This window comes from Cinclus cinclus, chromosome 5 (assembly GCF_963662255.1).
Source record: "Cinclus cinclus chromosome 5, bCinCin1.1, whole genome shotgun sequence".
Lineage (NCBI taxonomy): Eukaryota > Metazoa > Chordata > Aves > Passeriformes > Cinclidae > Cinclus > Cinclus cinclus.
The window spans coordinates 27664880-27684965 of NC_085050.1; the positions used below are offsets into that span (position 1 = coordinate 27664880).

Genomic DNA, 20086 nt, shown 5'->3' on the forward strand with positions numbered 1-20086 from the left:
GTAAGCAGCATGAGAAATAGCATTTTAAACTATGCAGAAAACAGAATGAAACCTGTTATATACTCTGTTCCCAGAATCAAAAAGGAGTTTCAGCAAAAGTCATTGTCAAGTACAGCCTTTCCCCCGGAACAGAAAACAGGGGCTCAGTATCATGGTTACAGTAGCACAAACACAATGGATGTGTTAGATCCAGTACACGTGAAGCAGCAAGATGGGCTTTCTTGGGTGTCTTGAGCCATCTGTTTTGTTCAGTTTCATATTTAAAACCAGAATCTCTAAAAGTAAGCTTTACCATGTATGTAAGTAATTAATATGTTTTAAGCAGAAATGAGACAATGCTTCTCTCAAATGCTTGGGAAAAAACTTAATGCCTTCAATATCTGAAGAAAGAACTGGCCCTGTAATTACTTTTGCTCTGCTAGCACCAGGAATTAGTGCATCTTAAAGTTAAATTTACACTTTTTCCAAGTTTATTTGCCTGCAGTATGGATATGTAATAACTACCTGAAATGCATCTTTACAATTATGTCTCGGGAGGGAGAGCCAGGGAGAAATACAGAGAAGGTGAAATAAATCAGGATTAAAGATACTGGTATTTTGAAAAGCATAGCAAAATTAGGTGCTATTGTGCATGACATAAGGATGCAATTTTCCAATACAATCCAGTAATAGTGCATAGAATAGAGCTTTCATTAAGGATGGTCCTAAAGCAGAGGTTTTTTCAACCATAAAGGTATCTAGTGTAACAATGGAAACTGTATTATGTACAGTACTTGATGGAAACATTTCTAAAGTGTACATGTGCAACAGTGACATTTCATGTTAAATTAACAAAGATTTGCACTAAATACCAATGAAGTGAAGTGTTACTTTGCTTTAGCTTTGCTGCAACCATTTCTGATAAAGTATTGGAAATCTGTAAAAATAAATCCAAAACACTACTACCCAGTTTAAAACAGCAAAAACCTTTTAAGAACCGAATAAACCACTATGTAGTATATTGTCTCAATTTTTTGTAACTTATACAAACACAAAATACCATTTCTTTTGACAAGGTTATATATGATTAACCTCTATGTTCATATAGTAATGTATAAAAACTACAAGATGTACAATTGTGGGGTATTTGTTGTGTACTTTTTTAATTTTTCAAATGTTTTAAAGTGCAATTGTTTATTATACTGTCATTTTAATTCTTATTAAACTATAACCTGGTCAAAATTATCTTATCATTGATATATGTCCTCTGTGTCTCATTTTGCTAATCATGTAGTTCAGGTTTGCCTTACAAACAGAACTTTTTACAGTGCTATAAATCTACTCTGTGCTACACAGGATTCAAAGTAGATGGCTGATGAGAGAAAATAAGATAAGAGCTTCTACTATACTTCTTTTAAAAGACTCTTAGGAAATGCTCTTAGTGAAGTGTACTTTTGCCACTGCCAAGTACTTGATTTGCATTACCAAGTCACCTGGTACTTATTTCTAAGGTGTTAAAGAACACAAACCCCAATTTATACAACCTTTTATTAACAGTTCTTGTGAAGACAATGTAAACAGCATTCATTAAGATATCTTAAAAAATTATTTGACTGTGGTTGATTTGAGCAGTGCAAACTTCAGCTTGGAACTCATACTGTCCCTGTCATTGAAATTAAATATTTATAGTGTTATTTCCACTTTAGAATACAAGGGGCAACTCCTACTGACTTCAGTGGAGTCTAAGTTTATGCTAAATTAATTAAGCCATAACGGGCCTATGTCCACAAATGATGAACTGCTCTGTTTGCACAAACTGTAGTAAACAGGTCACTCCTTCCAGGTACATGAAATTCAGGCTATGTCTCCAGAAACCAAGTTAAAAGTTAGATTCAGAAAACGACCTGGGTTAGCTTGCCTGGCACAGAAATCTTGACAGACAGACAAACACCAGTCTGGCGTGAGGAAGAGCCAGGCACAGGCAGGGACAGACAGATTCAGAGAAAGCAATATACTCCTCCCTTGGAGTCCAGCCTGCTATCCCAGCTGTGGATCATGGCACCTTACACACTTTGTCCCCTCTCTGGTGAGGTGCTGAGCAGCCATCCTCCCTCCACCCCTGGAGACTGCCTGATGCAAAATGCTACCTGATAAGCCTTCAAGGAGCATCTCTTGCCTGCAGCAAAATAGGCAGGGAGGTAGAGAGCTCCTAGTTTACAAACATAAACAATAAAAATGAAGCAGCCTAACATCTTAGCTGTTATTTTTTTCCTGCAATATACAGATCTAGACAATAAACATAATCATTTCTACAGCCAACAACCAGCTTTGTTCCCCATACTACGGGGGAAGAGAAAACCTCTCCTGGAAGCTTATCTACTCCTTCTGCTGTTCCGCTCTTGGCATTCAGGATCCACACTTTGCCATCTGTAGATACTGCTGCCAAGAGAATTTTGTTATTTAAGTCATCGCTTTGGAAAATGAATGGTGTTCCATATACAGTTGAAGTGGCTTCAAATTTCCACAGTAAATTACCCTCCATGTTACAGCAGTAGATAAAACAGTCGTGAGAGCCAAAAAATACTTCTTGCTTAGTTAAAGTTGAGAGGCACGGAGATGAAAACACTGGCCCATTAGTGGAAAATTGCCAAACCTACAGAAAGAACATAACCACCCATTATCAAAGGTTTCTTACATTATCAGTTTTACAGTAACTGTAATTTTTTAATAGACTTCCTGTTGATAGAAGAGCATTTCATTTCAAAAGTCTATTAGATTTCAGTGAGGGCTGGTAAATCCTTGTCAAATTATAAGTTAGGTTTTACACAGAGAGTAAGCAATAAAAGTCTCATAAAATAGGTGTGGAAGAGGGAAGAGTTACTACCTTCAGTGAGGTCCACGTAAAAATGGCCTGTTTGGGAAAAGAACACTCTTGGGCTGTTGTACAATTAGTAATGAACTTCAAGAATCCTGTTAATATGCCATCCTTTGCCTGAAAGGCAGATATTCCTTTTCTAATAAAGATTTCCTCTGCTTATGCTAACAATGTACAGATTCCTCCTCAAGAGAGTATAAGTTCTGCAACACTGCTGCAAGCAGAGAGCAGTGCATGGATGGACTAAGATGTATTTTATAACCACAAGAGGCTTAAAAATTGCCATGTATACTGCATCTCAGGCCAACAAATGAATGGTGTCAGTGGTTTTAACACCAGATACAAACTACATTTATCTCTGAGGAGATTAAAAAAAAATACTCGCATTTAATTCAAAGTGAAGGCTGACACGTGTTTTACCAGAAGTAAGATTTGGCAGTTTTTTGATAAATTCATAAAAATTCTAAGAAACCTTTACTTCTGAATAACCACTATCTTGCAGAAGAGATACCTTAAACATGATTGAAAAGCTTCAAATGAAATAATTTTGTTTGCTGGCACTACACTTGACAATTCGCTTTGGGTATAAAATCTGAACTAGAAATTCTCTTACTGTATCTGAGCTTGTGATTTTGCCATGAGCTGCATGGACTACCCTAGGCAAACAGTTTTTCTACTTTCTCCTTTCTAACAACAGGCACTTTTATTTGGTTCACAAAAAGTAATATGTCAATTATTAAGCCTCAGAAAACAGTCATAATACAGTAACTTTTTCAGGGTTTTGTGATGGACATAAAAACACAACAACACTTTTACCTTTTCTCCAGAATGTGTGTAACAATATAAGTTTCCATCCACACACCCAACACAGACGTAGTTCTCATTGCAGTGAGGAGAGGAGAAGAGTGGTTTTCCAAGGTTGCTTTTCCAAATCTTACTCCCCGTCACCTGCAAGTGGCAGCATGGAATATGTGATGCTTAACACAAATGTTAAGAAACAGCACAAAACAACCCTTCTATCACTGCCTGACCCAGCCCTTATGTAGTGTGGAAAGAAAAATGCCAAACCCCCAAACCATAACAACAACAACAAAACCCACACAAAACAAAAATGTAATCAAAAACCTCCTTACCCTAGGCAAAGTAATAATGATAACTAATAGTGTATTAGCAGTAGTTCTAATAAATGCCAGATTCAGTTTTTATTTCATTCCCAGCTGCTCAGCATGTGACAAAGACCAATGAAGCAGAGATACCCTGGAATCAAGTTATATTAGGAAACTCTAGGACATGTTGCAACTCACTCTCTATGACTGTCACAATACATTCCTACTGTATCCTGCACATGCCCCACAAATTAGGATTATTCATAAAAATAGGAAGGTGCAGACTCATTTATAGCTGGGTTTCTCAACTACCTGTTAACTGTGGATTACAGAATAAAAAAATATTGTCTTAAGCACAGTCCACTCCTGCTGCAAAACCACACTGGTTTTCTAAGGGTAGACTGGTTATTACTGAGGACAGTTATAGTGGGTGGAAGGTAAAGGTGATTAGAATTGATGCTCTGTGTTGTGCAAGTACAAAAACATCAAGAGCTGCTTCAAGTCCCTGTTCCTTGTATCAGGCAGGACCAGCTGTAAGCCAACAATGCCTCAGAAAACCATGAAATTGCTCCACATCTATCAAGAATGCCATTTCCCCAGTGAAAAGAACAGAACTGCATACTGAGATTAAAAGGACAGCTCTTAAATATGGGGAGGGAAACAGAAAGAAGAATGAAGGGGCTTCTTTCTGCATTCTTTTCTGATTTCTGTATACTTTTTCCCCAGTCCTATTGTCAAAGGAGGAAGGGACAGGAAATAGATCTATAGACTTGTTTTCACTCACTGATTTTACTGATATGGGAATGACAAGAAACTGACTGCAACTCTGGCCTACGGTCAGCATGTGAATTCAAGCAGGTAATTTCAGTCCTCCTTATCACCAGATAGATTGATGAAGTATAGAAAGTATTATGGTAACCTTGTATATCATTATAATGCCCCCAAGAGAAAAATATTTCATGGTAACATTTGATCATCTGCCCTTTCATTAGAATAGCAATCTTAACTTCAGAAATACATTTGGCTTCATTTAAACTTGAGATCAGGATGAAAGACACGTAAGCAAAGGAACATACTGGATTAACAGCCAAAAACAGTCCTCCCAGTGTAGCAACATAGAGATGATGTGGAAAAGAACTTAGACAAGGAGATGAAAACACAGCTCCACCTTTGCAATGTAACTTCCATATACACACCTTTTCCTGAAAGTACAAGAAAAAAATAAAAACCATTTTTTCAACTGGAGTTAAAGCGCATCGTGTTTACAAAGACCTTTGAATATCAAACATTATCAAATACTGTGTTTACTCAGCAAATACTAGTTAAGAAGTGAAGATGATCTACATGCCATGACAGCAATATATGTGCCACTGACTTTCTCTTCCAGTAAATATAATAAATTCAACTAATGAAAAGGCAGTATCTGCCCCTTCTATTTTCCATCTCCCTCCATCTTCTCGTTTAGAATGCAAGATTTTTTCCCCATCAGAAAACCACAATTCTATTTCTAGCTAGGCATCCTGTTCTGAAACACACAAGGAGAATTTAAAAACTAAGAAACTTAAGACTTGGTATCAACCAGAACTAGTAACACAAGAACCACTACTGAGAGCACTACTAAAACTGTTTACTGTTACATAATCCTAACCCCACTTACAGCAGGCCTAGCTTTCAGAAGTGTGATGGTGGACTTCTAAGTATACTAACAGCAGTGGAGCTTCCTCTGGTGCACTGTAAATAGAGACTAAATGGGACATTCATTGTTCTACACGTAAAAGTTAGTCCATGCTCTTACATAAATATCCAAAGCATACACATGTTGGTCGTGTGATCCAATGTAGACCAGTCCACTGGAAGGGTCTACAACTGCAGAGCTCTTCACAGTGTCCTCTGTGACAAAACTCCAGTGTATTTCTCCATCTCTGCTTTGAAGCACGTACACTAAGCCATCATAACAACCTATGTGGAATAAAACATGATGGGGGAAAAAAAAGAATAATGATTATTTGCATTTATGGTGTGACTTATGCTGCTAGTTGCATCACTGCTGGAAAGAAGTTAGATTATTCATAAGGTAGAGTTTCAAAATATTTTGAAAAGCTCTTGTGCAAAGGTTTTGCTGATACAGTCAAAGATGATTGTTCTGTGTATCTTGTCTATAAGTTACATTTAGAATATAGTTATTTCGCTACCTTTCTATCAAATTTTTCAGTAACAATATTAGAAAACATAGCAAATTACTGAAAAGAGAAAATACAATTTTTTTCATTACCTCTTTGCCCAGGTTTTGTTTCTGAAAACAAAGGTGTTAAAAGAATAAAGTTTGTAAGTTTTCTAATGAAAACCAAACTGTCATCATAGAAACTCCTTCATGTTAATGAGATATTCCATTTTATTATCAAGAGTGAACAGCAATCAAAATACAAACAAAAATATGGCAACACTGGAATTGCATTAAAAAACCTCACCACTTGGACACCTGTGCTAACCAGTGATGTAGATGTACTAGCTAAAAAGATGACACTAAGATAAATAATGGCAACTCTGCTGACTTCAGACATGAGAAAACCAAAAAAGTATCCAAACATGATCTTTACATTTCCAAAAAGAAAGGTCAAATCAGATAATTAAACTGTGAAAAATAATATGAGGTACCATGTGCTAATTTCTAACTCTATCAATCTACAAAGATATTTTAAGCCTGCATTACCATTCCCTACTTTAAAAAACCCCAAAAAAACAACAGTTTAAATGTCACACCTTAATCTACCACTAAAAAAGAAACAGTAGCCATTGATTATTCCTCATTAATAAACAGGGATATAATAAATCACAACTGTTTCTGCTAGACAAGCTCCACCACTAATTATCATGAAACTTAAATTATTTCTGTTTCTATTTGACAATAAATTAGTTCAGAGGCAGATATGGAAGTTGAAGGATGGAGGACAACCAGAGATAAGAAATTCGATTCTCTGTCATTCATCTTGCATTTAGCAGAAAAAAGAATTTAGAATGAACACTGAAACAAAATACATACCAACAACAATGAAATTTCCACACTTGGATACACAGGCAGAAGATTCAATACGATCTCCAAGGGTCTTCTCCCATTTTATTTCTCCCAAATCTAGATCAATTGCCTGCATTGCATGGGAGTGAGAGCCAACATACACAGATGCAGATACTTCTTTAGCTGGTATTATAACCAGTGGTGATGCATCAACACATTTTCTTGTGTTTGACTTCCACCTCACGCACAATGCCAACTCTGCCACTGATGAACGACTACATTCTGCATGGATTTGCTGAACAGAGGAATGGTCATTTTTATTTGCCTTGTTTTCAAGTGTTAAAATCCTGTTCTCCAGTTCTGACCCTTGCACGTGGCTTTTCATTACACCTGAAGTCTTAGAATGCAGAAAGGATGGCTGCTGTAGTGGTTTCACTCCTACCTGTACTGTATTTTTGGACTGCATAGAAGACTTGGTGAAATTCACAGGGAAATAATGATTTCCTCTGTTCAGTGCAATAAAAGGAATTAATCCTGAAGCAATCTCAAGACCTCTCGAAGATGTCAGTTTAATATATTTTCCAAGGAATTCCTCTCCACTGTTCCCTCTCAATTTTCTTTTCACAACATTGCCAGGATTCATTAATTGCTCTTCATCTGGAAACAGCATTTTAAGAATATGCCTGTAAACCTCTTCAATGGAGTGGCTGAGAATAACTTCAAGGAGTCCAGGCACAGCTTTGCCTACTAACATCTCAATTTCTTCATAAAATCGTAGGGCCTTTAGGGAGTCTCCACCACTGTATAGAAACATTGCATCTTTAGAAATTCCAGTGGAATCACACGCCAGACCAAGGACAGACTAGAGAAGAAAGGATGGAGAGAGGTACCAGTCCATAGTTACTATATCATGTCACACACAAAACCTCAGGTAGAATCCATCTGAACACCTAGAAATTGTGCTAAAAATCAACAACTGAGAAAATTCACTACTCTGCAAAAAATCATTGAAAAATGTTAGTGCCAGCAGAAGGACTGATAGAAGAAGAACTGGGGAGGAAATAGGGAGATACTGATTTTGTACTACAAAATGTCTTGCTCAATTTCAATTCTGCAGTCTAAGGAATTAAAGGGAATTGAACTATATATTGATTGGCCATTTTCAATACCATTTGTCAATGACAACTCTGCAGATAAAACATGCCTTTTGATAAAATCAGTTTAGGTGTTTTATTTTAATAATAAAGTTTATATAAACTGTTCTTTTTCACTTTTGAATAATTTAACTAACCTACTTACCTCCCTGCTTTTGAAGTTACAAGCCCTTTAGTTCATGAAAGATTTTGCATTTGGCATTGTTACTACAATAAACAGCAATAACTGTGCTGCATCTCACTGCACTGCCTTGTTAAGTCTGGGTGTCAAGTCCATACCCTCTGGTTTTGGAGGCCAACTTCTGTTGTCCATAATGGGTCTAGGGCATATCCAATCCCCTGGGTTATCACTTCACAACCATCAATGTGAAAAGCACCAGCACAGACAAATAAATACTCTGCATTTACTTGTTCAAGTCTTAGGCCACAGCTAATCCCACTTTCAGGTAAAACTTGTAAGTCCACCTTTGAAAAACAAAGTAATACCATTTGGCATCATATTTCAATGCCTTCAAAAACAAGTCTTTAGCAGAGAAATTTAGAAACAATCCAAACAGGCCGTCCAAGAGACAGTTGTGCAACTGTGCCATCTACTTAAAAAAAGGACTCTTCAATTTATAATTATCTTGAGAAATAAAAAATTCTACTAACACGGCAGCAATTTTTTTTACAAAGTTTCCATGCCCCAGTTCCTTGTTTTCTTTAGCATGTGAAGCAGCATTCAAAAAGCTACTGACAGATTACATTCTTTCTATGCTAACTGCTTGCACCTCATAGCCTGCAGTTTTATCTGATAGAGAAATATAAATTACTCCCTCTTGGCCGCTGCAGAGCAACTATATTTAAGTATTAAATGAACAGAAAAGAGCTGTACTGCTTAAATCTATAGGCAGCTAGAATGTTCTGGTTGCATTAGTCATACTTCTTAAAATTGTTTAATTCCTGACACATGTATAATGATCCACTTGCAAAGATAAAAAGGCAGCTCAAAATACTACCTTCCATAAATACAGCAATCTTTCCCACAATTCCTCTGCGTCACTCAGCTTATTGTCACGCCTTCTGGAGATTAGATGGTTCTGGTAAATCTTGTTCAGCTCACATATATCAACTTTGCCTTTGTAAAAAATAGAGGACGATTTTTTTCTTTTCTATTTTAGTATTAGCACTTTTAAAACTTGCTCTGCCCAAATAGTCACTATATTCTTGTATGCATTTCCTTATTCATACTCTACTGCATCTGCCTTTTTTTACACAGTTGATCAGCTACATGAAAACCCAGTAAAGTTTTTTAAAATTTACCCCTCCCACATAATCCCACCTTCAAGGCCTGGTTTTTCCTCAGCAGAAGTGAGGGCTCTGTTGCAGACTGCAACAGGAGCAACTGAGGTAAGAAATGAGCAGTGTTAAAACTAAATTGATTTTTCCACCACTCTTTGACTTCCAAATGAAACACCATCAAGAAAACATAATAATACATGGCCATTATTTCCTACTAGACATTACTTATTTAGTGTATATATTCTAAAAGCATGAATCAGATACCGGATTTTGGTGAATAAAAAAAAATAATTTAAAAAGGCAATGGATACCATTAAAACAAGTGGCAAGGGTTCTAAATGGCTTCATTTACCATGTGATGTTAATGGCAAAGCTTTAATCACTACAATCTCATCAGGGACTGCATGAGCTGGTAGACACTTCTGGAGTTCCTTAAGTGTTTCTCTCTCTTCAAAATCATCTTTGGGTAAAACAAACAGGATAAGTTTTTCCTGTTGATACCAGGTAACTGCACAAGCTTCTACCTGGCAAAGATTTTCAGCAACCTGCAATTAAAAAACATTAGTCTTGCTTTGAAATGCAGTTCAATAGAGTAAAAGAAGCAAAAAAAAAAAAAACAATTAAAAAAGTTAACACCTTTAAAAACTCTATTTTTCTCACATTCCTACACAACATCCTATGAAATATCCTTTTGTAGCTGAATATTGCACTTCACATAAAAACAAACTCAGAGATATATGTATTATTTGCCAAAATGCCATGAATGAGACATAATCCAGGAGTGTGACACTCAATCTTGTAGAACAATCACTATACTCAGTACTTTTCAGATGTTTATACAGTTCTCAATTCTCCTGGAAGAAACCATACAATAAAACAGATTCCCAATAACTCAGAACAAACTCCTCCCTAAATTATGTGACTAGATTTTTTTATAATACACCCTCCAAATTCCTTTAGACTCCTAAAAGTCACCTGAAACCAAGCAAATACCCATTTCTGATGATAACAATGTGTTCCTCATATCTGCCTTTTTACAGTGGCATGCTCCACTCTGGATATGAGCACTTACCTGCTGCAGATATTCAATATTAAAACGTTTGCCATGACGTTTAATCTGATTGTCTTTCCGACCCAAGAAGTACAACTCTGCACTCTTCACTCTTACAAAATCCCCTGTCTCTCTCATTGTACCCAGTGGCACAGTTATTTCATCATCAAGAAAGCAGATTCGTTCTTCACCACCTACACAAAAAAAAGATTATGGTCATATATATTAAAGAGCTAACTGTAAATGAAAATTATAAAGTGTGTTTTATCAAATTCTCTTAAACTTTATCACGCATTATAAGAAATATTGAAACATTATTATCAATGTCTAAACTTCTGCAATGTACAATTTTGGCCATGCAGTCAATTAAGCTAATACACAGAAATTACTTCAGCTGAGAATGTCAAAATGCAAGAAGGGAAAAATAAATCAATATAATGAAGGCAGAGTCTGCAGATAAAATGATGGTAATTTCCTGCTCATTCCAACAACCTGAAATACTATCAGAAGGTTCCCAGCCCAACCAGAACTTACAGTGCTAATTAATCTGTATATCACAGGCAAATATCAAGTAAAAGAATCAATATATTATTAAAACTCAATCAATTAAGAACAGTATCTTAGAATAATTAGAAACATAAAATAACCTATAAATATTTGTCCCTCGCCTTCAAGAACTGCAGATCCATTGGCATCTCTGACCTCAAGTTTGGTTCCAAGGAGTGGTGATCCCAAAGGTACAGGAAAATCCATTCTAAATATATTAGAGAGAAACAGTAGAAGTCTTTGTTTTCTGAACACAAAACAACTGTCCCAGAAACCAGGTATAATGTATTTTTTAAAGGACTGGCATTAGAGCAAAGACAGATGTCTGGAACTTCTTTCTGCTACTGCTTCTTCTTTAAAAACATATCCACTTATCAAAAATTAAAAACCTCATCAGTATGCACGGCTGACACTAATATATACCAGAAAACCCCACAGAACTATAGAAAATAAGGCCTGAATATACCCTGAAATACCCTGAGAGAATCCCAAGCACTTCAGTTAACTTCTAGGTCTCCCAGATTGAAACATCCATCAAGTCAATCAATTTATGCGTGTGTAACGGCTTTCTCACTCATTTTTCCCTGCCTAATTTGAGCTTCTACTCTATTTTTAATAAGTACAGTTAAGAAAACGTCAGAAAAAGATTTAGAAAATGTTCAGTTAGAAAAGACTGAAATATAAGAAACTGTCATTTCAATGTCATGCATTTGTTATAGACTTCTCCTGAACTACTGACCAACTCCTTCCTTTCCCTTCATTCTCCAGCCTCTTAAAGCTGTTGCAGGACCTCATTTATTGAATATAGAAACTATTTCTAAGTGGGAGCATAGAATAATATATTTTCTCCAGTAAAGCAAAACTTAAAACATCTTTAAATAACTTTGGCATGGATTCCAATCCAATTTCTATTTTAAAGTAATACATTTTATGTTTGAACTCAAAGAAAATTAGTTTTACATGAGAATTTAGTAACACCTCATGATGACCCACCATTTTTAGTACTCAAGGGCTTAAGCACCAGGTTAATATATCCCATCACTTGTGCAAACCATTCCCATTTTCTAGGACGCAATTAACTCAAACTGCATGTATAATTATTATGCCATGGAATAATCACACATTTCAGAGAGAAAATGAGACAGTGGGATAACAGGAAGTATCTTTCATAACTCTATAAAATAATATGAAGAAAAAAATGCCAAACAACCAAACAAGTCAGGAACTGAGTGAAATACAACAGAGTGATAAAAAGAAAGTACTTTTTGAAGTTTAAGTAAAATTACTGTGGAACCTTGGGTGAGAAACTTCGGACAAATTTCTGTCATCCACACTACTAAAATAGGGGAGGGGGGGGGCTGTACAGGCTCATGAGATAACAGATTAGTCTGTTTATGCATAAAACCCAAACCTAACTTCTACCAGTATAAACACTCATAGGGACTCAGTAGTCCTGGTAACAGGAGACTGAGGTTCTATTTCTGGTGATTTTCATCATTCACATGCCAAACCATTGAGAACAGTGAATTTTCCTACCTAAAATCAGCACTAAAAACCTCCTCAGGAATCTTGTAGCAAGTGGCCCAGCTTGACACTTCAGTAATACCATAGAGATTAAAAATACTTGTTTTGTTCTCCGTGTGCTTCCAACTTTTCAAGAGGCTCAGTACAGGAAATGCTTCACCACCAAGGGCTAAGACACGAAGTGAAGTATTTGCAGACAACACCCTTGATTTAATAATGTGAGCTCCAAACCTCCTGAGAAGTGTTGGTGTTGCCTGAACAATGCATATTAAAAAAAAAAAGAAAAAAGAGAGAGAGAGAAGACCTGTTACATTTTACTAGTGTATGTGTACCTCTCTTCCTGCTTTATCCTATCTGCTGCATAGCTGTATTATGGATGCACTTTAAAACATCTATGGATCAACCATCACAATGGTGTTTTGTGAGATTTTGTTGCTTATAAGGCCTTTAATGAGTACTATCAGCATCAATCTGTGTTCTTCAGCAAAGCTGCTTCTTTACTCAGAAGTTGTGTTATGGGTTCCCTTCTGTCTCAGCTATTACCTCAAGTGCATGCACTTGAGCTCTTATGTTAATTACTTGGAAACAGAAAGTGACACAGTATTTATTCTCTTCATGTTATTGTTTGAGCCTTTTTCCCCATAATTTTCCAGAATTTTATATCAAAAATATAAGCTATACATCTGACTAATCTGCATGTAGAATATTTAAGGCCTTACATAACACTAAAAATTCCTAGGAGGTAAGATTCAGGGTTGTCCTTGATTAATGTAAATAGAACAGTTTACAAAAATTAGTTTTTCTCAAAGTTTTCACTAAAATAAGCAGTGGGAAAATATATAAAACCCAAATCCCCCAAACGCTAAGCAGTTTCCTTAAACAACTACTTCTATAAAACTATTGGTGATGTAGAACCCTTTCACTGGAACGAAAAAAAAAAAAACAGTAAATAATTTTTACCAGGCATATTTCACTCTCACTAACTTTTCTAGTAAGACAACTGGAAAATTAATGTGATTATTCCTTACCGGTTCTATTTTTCTAGTAATAGATGAAGACCATCTTTATTCAACTGATAATTTGAACTTCAGTGAAATTCTAGCAACAAAACAAAACAAAAAAGGGGGAAAAAATTATACCCTTCCCTCCCCCATAATTATTTTTGGATTTTTCAAGCTACTCAAAATATTCACAGGGGGGATGTAATTCTTTAAGAAACATCACACAATTTACTCATCCATCAGTCAAGCTGTAAGGAGAACATTTTTGTCAAGTATTCAGCTGAGAAGCCCTTCCTTCACTGATGAGGACAGTCATCCAAAAAACAAAAAAACAAATAAAAAAAAAAATCAAACTTTTCTTGAAGAGACTTTTCAAAAATCTTCATATGCCTTTCTCTATTACTGCTCAATACGCTTAACAAATATATATGTAAAAGTTCTAAAAGACACACTTAAAAAAATCTTGCTCATAGAGAGCAATATCTCAGAATTTTTTTTTTTCCTACAAGCAACTTAGCTAAACTGATCATGAAGTTTGTATATCATAGAACAATCTACACCATTTATAGCAACCCTACCAAAAATAAGAGCATAGTTACAAAAGATTTGTAACTAATGGATATTTTTTCTGCCGTGGAATCTTCAGCCAGTTACTCACTAATCTTAAATTTACACCCTAGTCAATCTCAAATATCACCACTCATGCAAAAAAAAAAAAAAAAAAAAAAAAAAAAAAAAAAAAAAAAAGGGAATGGAATAGGGTTTGGAGCACAAATCCTACAATGAGCAGCTGAAGGAGCTAGAGGTGTTTAGCCTGGAGAAAAGGAGGCTTGGGGTGACCTTTTTGCTCTCTACTACTGCCTGAAAGGAGGGTGTAGCCAGGTGGAGGTCAGTCTCTTCTCCTAGCTAGCAAGTGACAGGACAAGAGAAACAGGACAGAACTACAAGTATAGGCAAGGCTTATTCAGCCATGCTGGAAGCTTCAAGTAAATTTTGCAAACTTTATAACAATTGAAATCATATAGCAGATAACCTATTTCAAATCATACAGATGCATGAAGCCTCCTATAAACAGGTGACATGAAAACACTAAGTATTACTCTGAAATCAATTATTCAATTATTGCCTTGTTCTCATTATTGTAAAAATGACAGACATTTTACCACCCTATATATAGCACTAGTTTAGTTGTAGTTAGATTAAAAACTAACATTAAAACTTAAAAGTTGTTTATGATGAAAAACTCCAAGATCAAGCCCATTAAAAAGTGCTTAAAATGTCTACAACAGTTTACTCTATTCCCAGATTCTTCAGAACAAAAAGTTTAATTAACAGAATAATTAATTTAATTCTTAATAAGTAAAGGTTTCTTAAAATAATATTTATCTCAGTGTTTTCTATCACACAATGTTTGAAGTTTTGATCAAATAGTATTTTTCTTGGCAGGTACCAGTCTACAACAAAAAGGATAGCTATTGCTTTTGAGCAAGAACACTCTTGTCCTATTAGCATTAGATTCTAGGCTGATAAAAAGTAGTACACATTAGCAAAAGTGAGAAGCAAGACACTGGAAACACCTAGATTTTGCTTACCTGCAACACTGTCACATGGTGGTGGTGAAACAGAGCAGCAGAGAGCTCCGCAGGCATCATTTTAATGGTGTTTGGTATAACAAGAATAGAGGCTCCACTTGTCAGAGCCATAAACAATTCAACCACAGATGGGTCAAATGTGAGAGGAGAAGCCAGGAATAGCACATCATCCTGTGTGATTTCAAATATGGATCTAAAATAAGAAAGCTAGGAATTACTAATCTGATGCACGCAGTCAAAAAACCCTTCCCAACTGAAAGAATGAAAGCATGAAAGAAATGCATTATCAAAGCTCATATTAAGGGCTCTTAATATGTAGACAGGTAATTTCAGCAAGAGCTCTTGGACTACAACTACTGATTTCACTAATTATGTGTTTTATGAAGATACCCACCATATTACACATCAATAGAGTTCACTGAAAGGCATGTTTCAACTAACAGATGCTCATTTAAAAAGGAAAAATATGAAGAAAGAAAAAACAAAGAAGAAGAAAGGAAAAGACAAGAAAGAAAAAATATTGTATTTTCCATAACAGATTTCTTTTAAAGTGAAATGAGACAGAAAGAAACCTGGGTAGCCTAAAAATGAATTATGACTTAAGAACTACAGAACACAGTAAATATAACTGTGGACAAATGATTTAATTTGTTGTCTATTTCTTTTAAGCCACAAGCCAGATGACAGTACAAAACTTAGAGCAACAGTGTGCTATTTGAAGCACAGCCCTCAAATATAAAGGCAAAACACCATTTAAGTATAATACTGACAGAGAAACAAAATGTTATATGATTCTACTTGGAAATAAAAGCAGAAAAACCACAAAGGTGGACATGGAGGAAGAAGTGAAGCAGTGTCAACAAAAACCCTACTTACACTCCTCTGAATTATTTAAAAAAAACAAACAAAACTAAAAGCATCAAATCTGTAAAAGCATTTGAAAGGAAAACTGAAAACCATACTTACTTAAGATGCAGAATATTAGGCACTATACATCTATGAGGCACTCTGACTATTTTGGGGATTCCTGTAGTTCCTGATGTATGCAAGACATATGCTAAAGTGCCTTTCTGTCCAGCACCCATGTATCCTGCTTCTGATGATTTTACTTCAGTTTGATCTGGGCAAACAGTATATCCCAGCTGCGAGTCATCCACAGCATTGGAGAGTTCACATTTACTTTTGATATTGTCTACTTCTGAACTGAAATCAATGTTGCTGCAGCTCATTTGGAAGAGAGTTAAACCAATATGTTCTATGGCAGAGGAATTGTGGCAAAAAAAACCAGCGTGGGACGTCTGGAATTTCTGCAAGAGAAAATGAGCAATTCAAACAGTGGAACTCAGAAGGCACTGTTGTTGTTCTATTGCATGCAATGAAACAGAAAACAACATTTCATACAAACAAGCTGTGATTTTTTCATATCTCTACTTTCGGAGGACACACATCAGACAATTATAAGCTCATGTACTTCTATAAATTAAATATGAATTAACATAGACTACATAAATGCAAAATAAACAGTTATCTGAGCAAATGAAAAAAAGAAAGGGAAATATACAAAAGAATGCTGCAGAAGACCAAGGAATCTGAATTGTAACTTGTCTATTCCCTTTGCAGTGAGTGAGCGTACAAGATTTGGGATGAGTTAGACAAAGAGAAACCCAACTATTAAATGCAGGAGCTTTTTTAACTACTGCAGATTTCTTAGACTGACATAAAAAGAAACAAGCCTGGAATAGTCTTCTAATATCAATGTCCAACAAGGCTGCCTTAGCAACAGTGTAACAGGGAAGAAGGCAATTATTTTGAAGAAGAGAGAACTTTTGTACTTCTGATTTTAAATATGTTCTTCTCTGAATAAGAAAGACAACCTTCAGCCATGAAAAAACAAAAGTACTCCATGCAAGCCTGAAACAGACTTCAATCTGCATATCTACACATGTCGAAATTCCTATAGAAGCCTGAACACTTACATTTACTTTGTCATTCTCAACAAGAATATACTGAAGATTGCTTTTCTTCATGAAGTAAGTGGATATAGTTGGTGGTGCATCTGGATCAATAGGTGAATAGGCAGCTGGAACTTGAAGTATTCTAATGAAACAAATATATTTTAAACAATTAAAAAAGAACATAAGAAAATCCTCTTAGATTTTGCTAAAATTTCTTTTATACTTTTACAGTTGCCTGAGCTAGAAAATGTAGTCATAACATGACTTTCAAAGATCTTGCTGGTAACAAAGCAGGATGGAAATCAGTGCTGCCTTTTAGTCTTTTAGAGCAAGGGAAAAGATTAAAGCTAGATGAAAACATTCAATATTATTTCTAGCCAAGCAAGTCACTCATTACAAAAGGTATCACTGACATCAACAGCATCACATTTAAAAACCTGGTTTTGGCTAGAAACAGAAATACCTTTCCATTTACGCACGTACAACATGTATAAACGTATTCTGAAAAGCACCAAAAGCCTGCACGCTGAAAATACTAAGAGTGCAAAGAGCGCAGCGGAAGAAAATCTAGGCAGGCACTGGGATTCTTTCCTACAAGGCAGGCGGAGGAGCTCCAAGTGCCTGCGCTCCCGTTCCCTGCCCCGCAGCGGCGCTCCGGGATAACCACAAGCGCTGGAACTCCATACAGCCCCGAAAACCAAAGCGAATAAGCGGCGACTGAAGTATGAACTGATCCCCAAAACCCTCACGTTTGCTCTGCTGTTGGGTTCTGTACTGTACGGATGTCCTGCACTGTACGTACAAGTTATTTATTTATTTATTCTACTTTCCCCTCTGTGGAAGTGGTTTGTCACCGCAGTAACGCCAGGGTCCTGAATGGAGAGGTGGGACGGGCAGCATCCCGCATGTTCCGACAGCCTGACCCGCACCCAATGACAGCTGTAAGATCAGTGAGATCCCACGAGATCCCCCTCACACAGCAAAAGAGAACTGCTACCACTCAGCTCTCTGGGATTCAGAACAGATCAAGCAGTCAAGGGACCTCAGTATGGTGAGCTCGACCAGATTGTGCACACCTCCAGGGATGGTGCCTGCACAACATCTCAGAGCAACCTGCTGCACGGGGCAAAAGCATTTCCTGACTGGTGAGAAAGCTCCTCAGTGCTTGTGGGAGGTTTATGATTACAGTGCTGGCTCACTCCCCTGAAATCCTTATACTCCACTGGGGTACCTCTCCTGGTACCACTGTGTATTTTACATGAGGTGTGAACAACAGGAAAATACCAACACAGGCCATGTCCCCAGGAAGCACAACTGATGCTGAATTCATCAGCTGGAAAAATACACTTGTGATCCTGTGATTGTCTATTCCATCATAAATACTAGGAATACAAAAAGACACCTACATAAAGGATACAAACATTAGAATTCATTAGAAGCGGGATTTTAAAAATTGCTCGATTAACATGAGTATTGAGATCACAAGTGTTTCAACTTCTTAGCCATTAATTAATCAATACCACTTTAGTGTAACATTACTTATTACTTCTTTCCATAATATTTGCAATGGAACATTAAATGTTCTTAAAAGATGGAATTTGCATTCAGATCATTTTGTTTTCTTGGCCAGGAAGATAATACATTAAAAAACCTGCACAGTCCTCTTCTCAACAGATGTTTTCTGTCAGATCACTTCCAGCTTTATACAAGCAGAACAAAGATACCAGCCATTCCTTTTTGGGTTTTTTTTTTTGTATTTTTATAAACACGCTAAATCACTTTCAATGAAGGGATGCAGTTGCAGACAGTTTACAGCTTTAAGACTTAAGATTCAGAAATATTTTAGCAATGGCTTTTCAAAAAATTATCATATTGCCATCTTTTTCCCTAAAAGATGCAAGACTCCAGCACCTTGACCGCACTACTACACCATTAGTACATTTTCATTGCTATTAAAAATATAAACGAACTGTAAAATTCGTTGTAACAGAGACGACCCTTAAAAAACCAACACAGAGTGCAAGCATTCAAACCATTACCCTAAGATCCAAGACGGCAGATTTATTCCCGGAGAGCAGTAAAGGCCTATTTCACATTTGCCTTGGTGGTCGCAGTGCTTTTGAAGGAAAGCTGTCAGTTCCACGGCAAGCTCAAGCACCGTGGCGTAGGTGTAGAAGGCCGGGGGTTTGCCGGTGCACTGGTCAAAGCAGACCGCGGCTCTGTCCGAGTGCAGGCCGGCCGCCCGGGACACCAGCTCCTGCAGCATCATCTCAGTCCGCCGCACCGCTCCGGGGCCCTGGAAAAACAACCCCGCACCACACCGCGTCGCCACCGCATCACTCTCAACGCCTCGGTCGCACTACAAAGGCACACGAAACGCTAACAGGAAGGAGGGGGGAATAAATCCATGGCAGAGAACACACAGCTCTACCACGCCTTAGACTGCAAAAGGCGCAAAGCTAGATTCCTGATTTGTTCCTCACTGCTACACTTGTATTTTTGAAGCTGGGCATCACTGAATTAATAACTTCATTAACACAGCTTAATTAATTAGTAACTCTTTCAATGGAATTGTGAAATACGAATCCTTCCTTCACAAGCAGAAACCCACAACACGTGACCTTTTTGGGCACTGCTCGTGCTAGTGCCCATTTCTGCCCGGCGAGCCCTCCCGTCAGGCCCGGACCGACGACCGGACGGATCCGGGCTACGGCCCCCGCTCTCCTCTTTCAGGTTACCCTGTTTCCAAACGGGACGAGCACGGCCCGGCGGCTCCCGGCGCTCCTCGGGATCCCGCCCGCGGCACTTCCCGGTGTCCTCCTGGCCCCGCCCCAGCCCGGCAGCAGCGCCGCCTCCGATTGGCGGGACGTGGTAGCGCCGCGCTCCCATTGGCCAGCGGCGGCCGCGCCGTTCGGGTACCCAGGAGCAGCGCCCGCTCCGCCAGAGCCCTGCGCCATTGCTTCGCGCGGGGGGCACAGATGGAGAAAGGAACAGCAGGTGCGCCAAAGC

General features: G+C 37.4%; 1 protein-coding gene across 3 annotated transcripts; it reads right to left on the minus strand.

Annotated features, from left to right (window-relative positions):
• Window positions 1-1524: 1524 nt before the first annotated feature.
• AASDH (aminoadipate-semialdehyde dehydrogenase) lies at window positions 1525-19410 on the minus strand. 3 transcript variants are annotated; one of them, XM_062492807.1, is made up of 14 exons: window positions 19117-19410; window positions 17099-17219; window positions 16089-16429; window positions 15123-15315; window positions 12542-12783; window positions 11107-11213; window positions 10481-10653; window positions 9761-9953; window positions 9126-9244; window positions 7001-7835; window positions 5756-5919; window positions 5037-5162; window positions 3671-3802; window positions 1525-2632 (listed from the first exon to the last, which is right to left on the minus strand). In XM_062492807.1, the coding sequence occupies exons 1-14, from the start codon at window positions 19344-19346 to the stop codon at window positions 2240-2242; spliced, it is 3369 nt and encodes a 1122-aa protein (XP_062348791.1). In that variant the 5' UTR covers window positions 19347-19410; the 3' UTR covers window positions 1525-2239. The 3 variants fall into 3 exon arrangements, with proteins under 3 accessions (XP_062348791.1, XP_062348792.1, XP_062348793.1); XM_062492808.1 differs by lacking the exons at window positions 3671-3802; window positions 5037-5162; window positions 5756-5919 and having other exon boundaries at window positions 1525-1883; XM_062492809.1 differs by lacking the exons at window positions 3671-3802; window positions 5037-5162; window positions 5756-5919 and having other exon boundaries at window positions 2583-2632.
• Window positions 19411-20086: the final 676 nt, after the last annotated feature.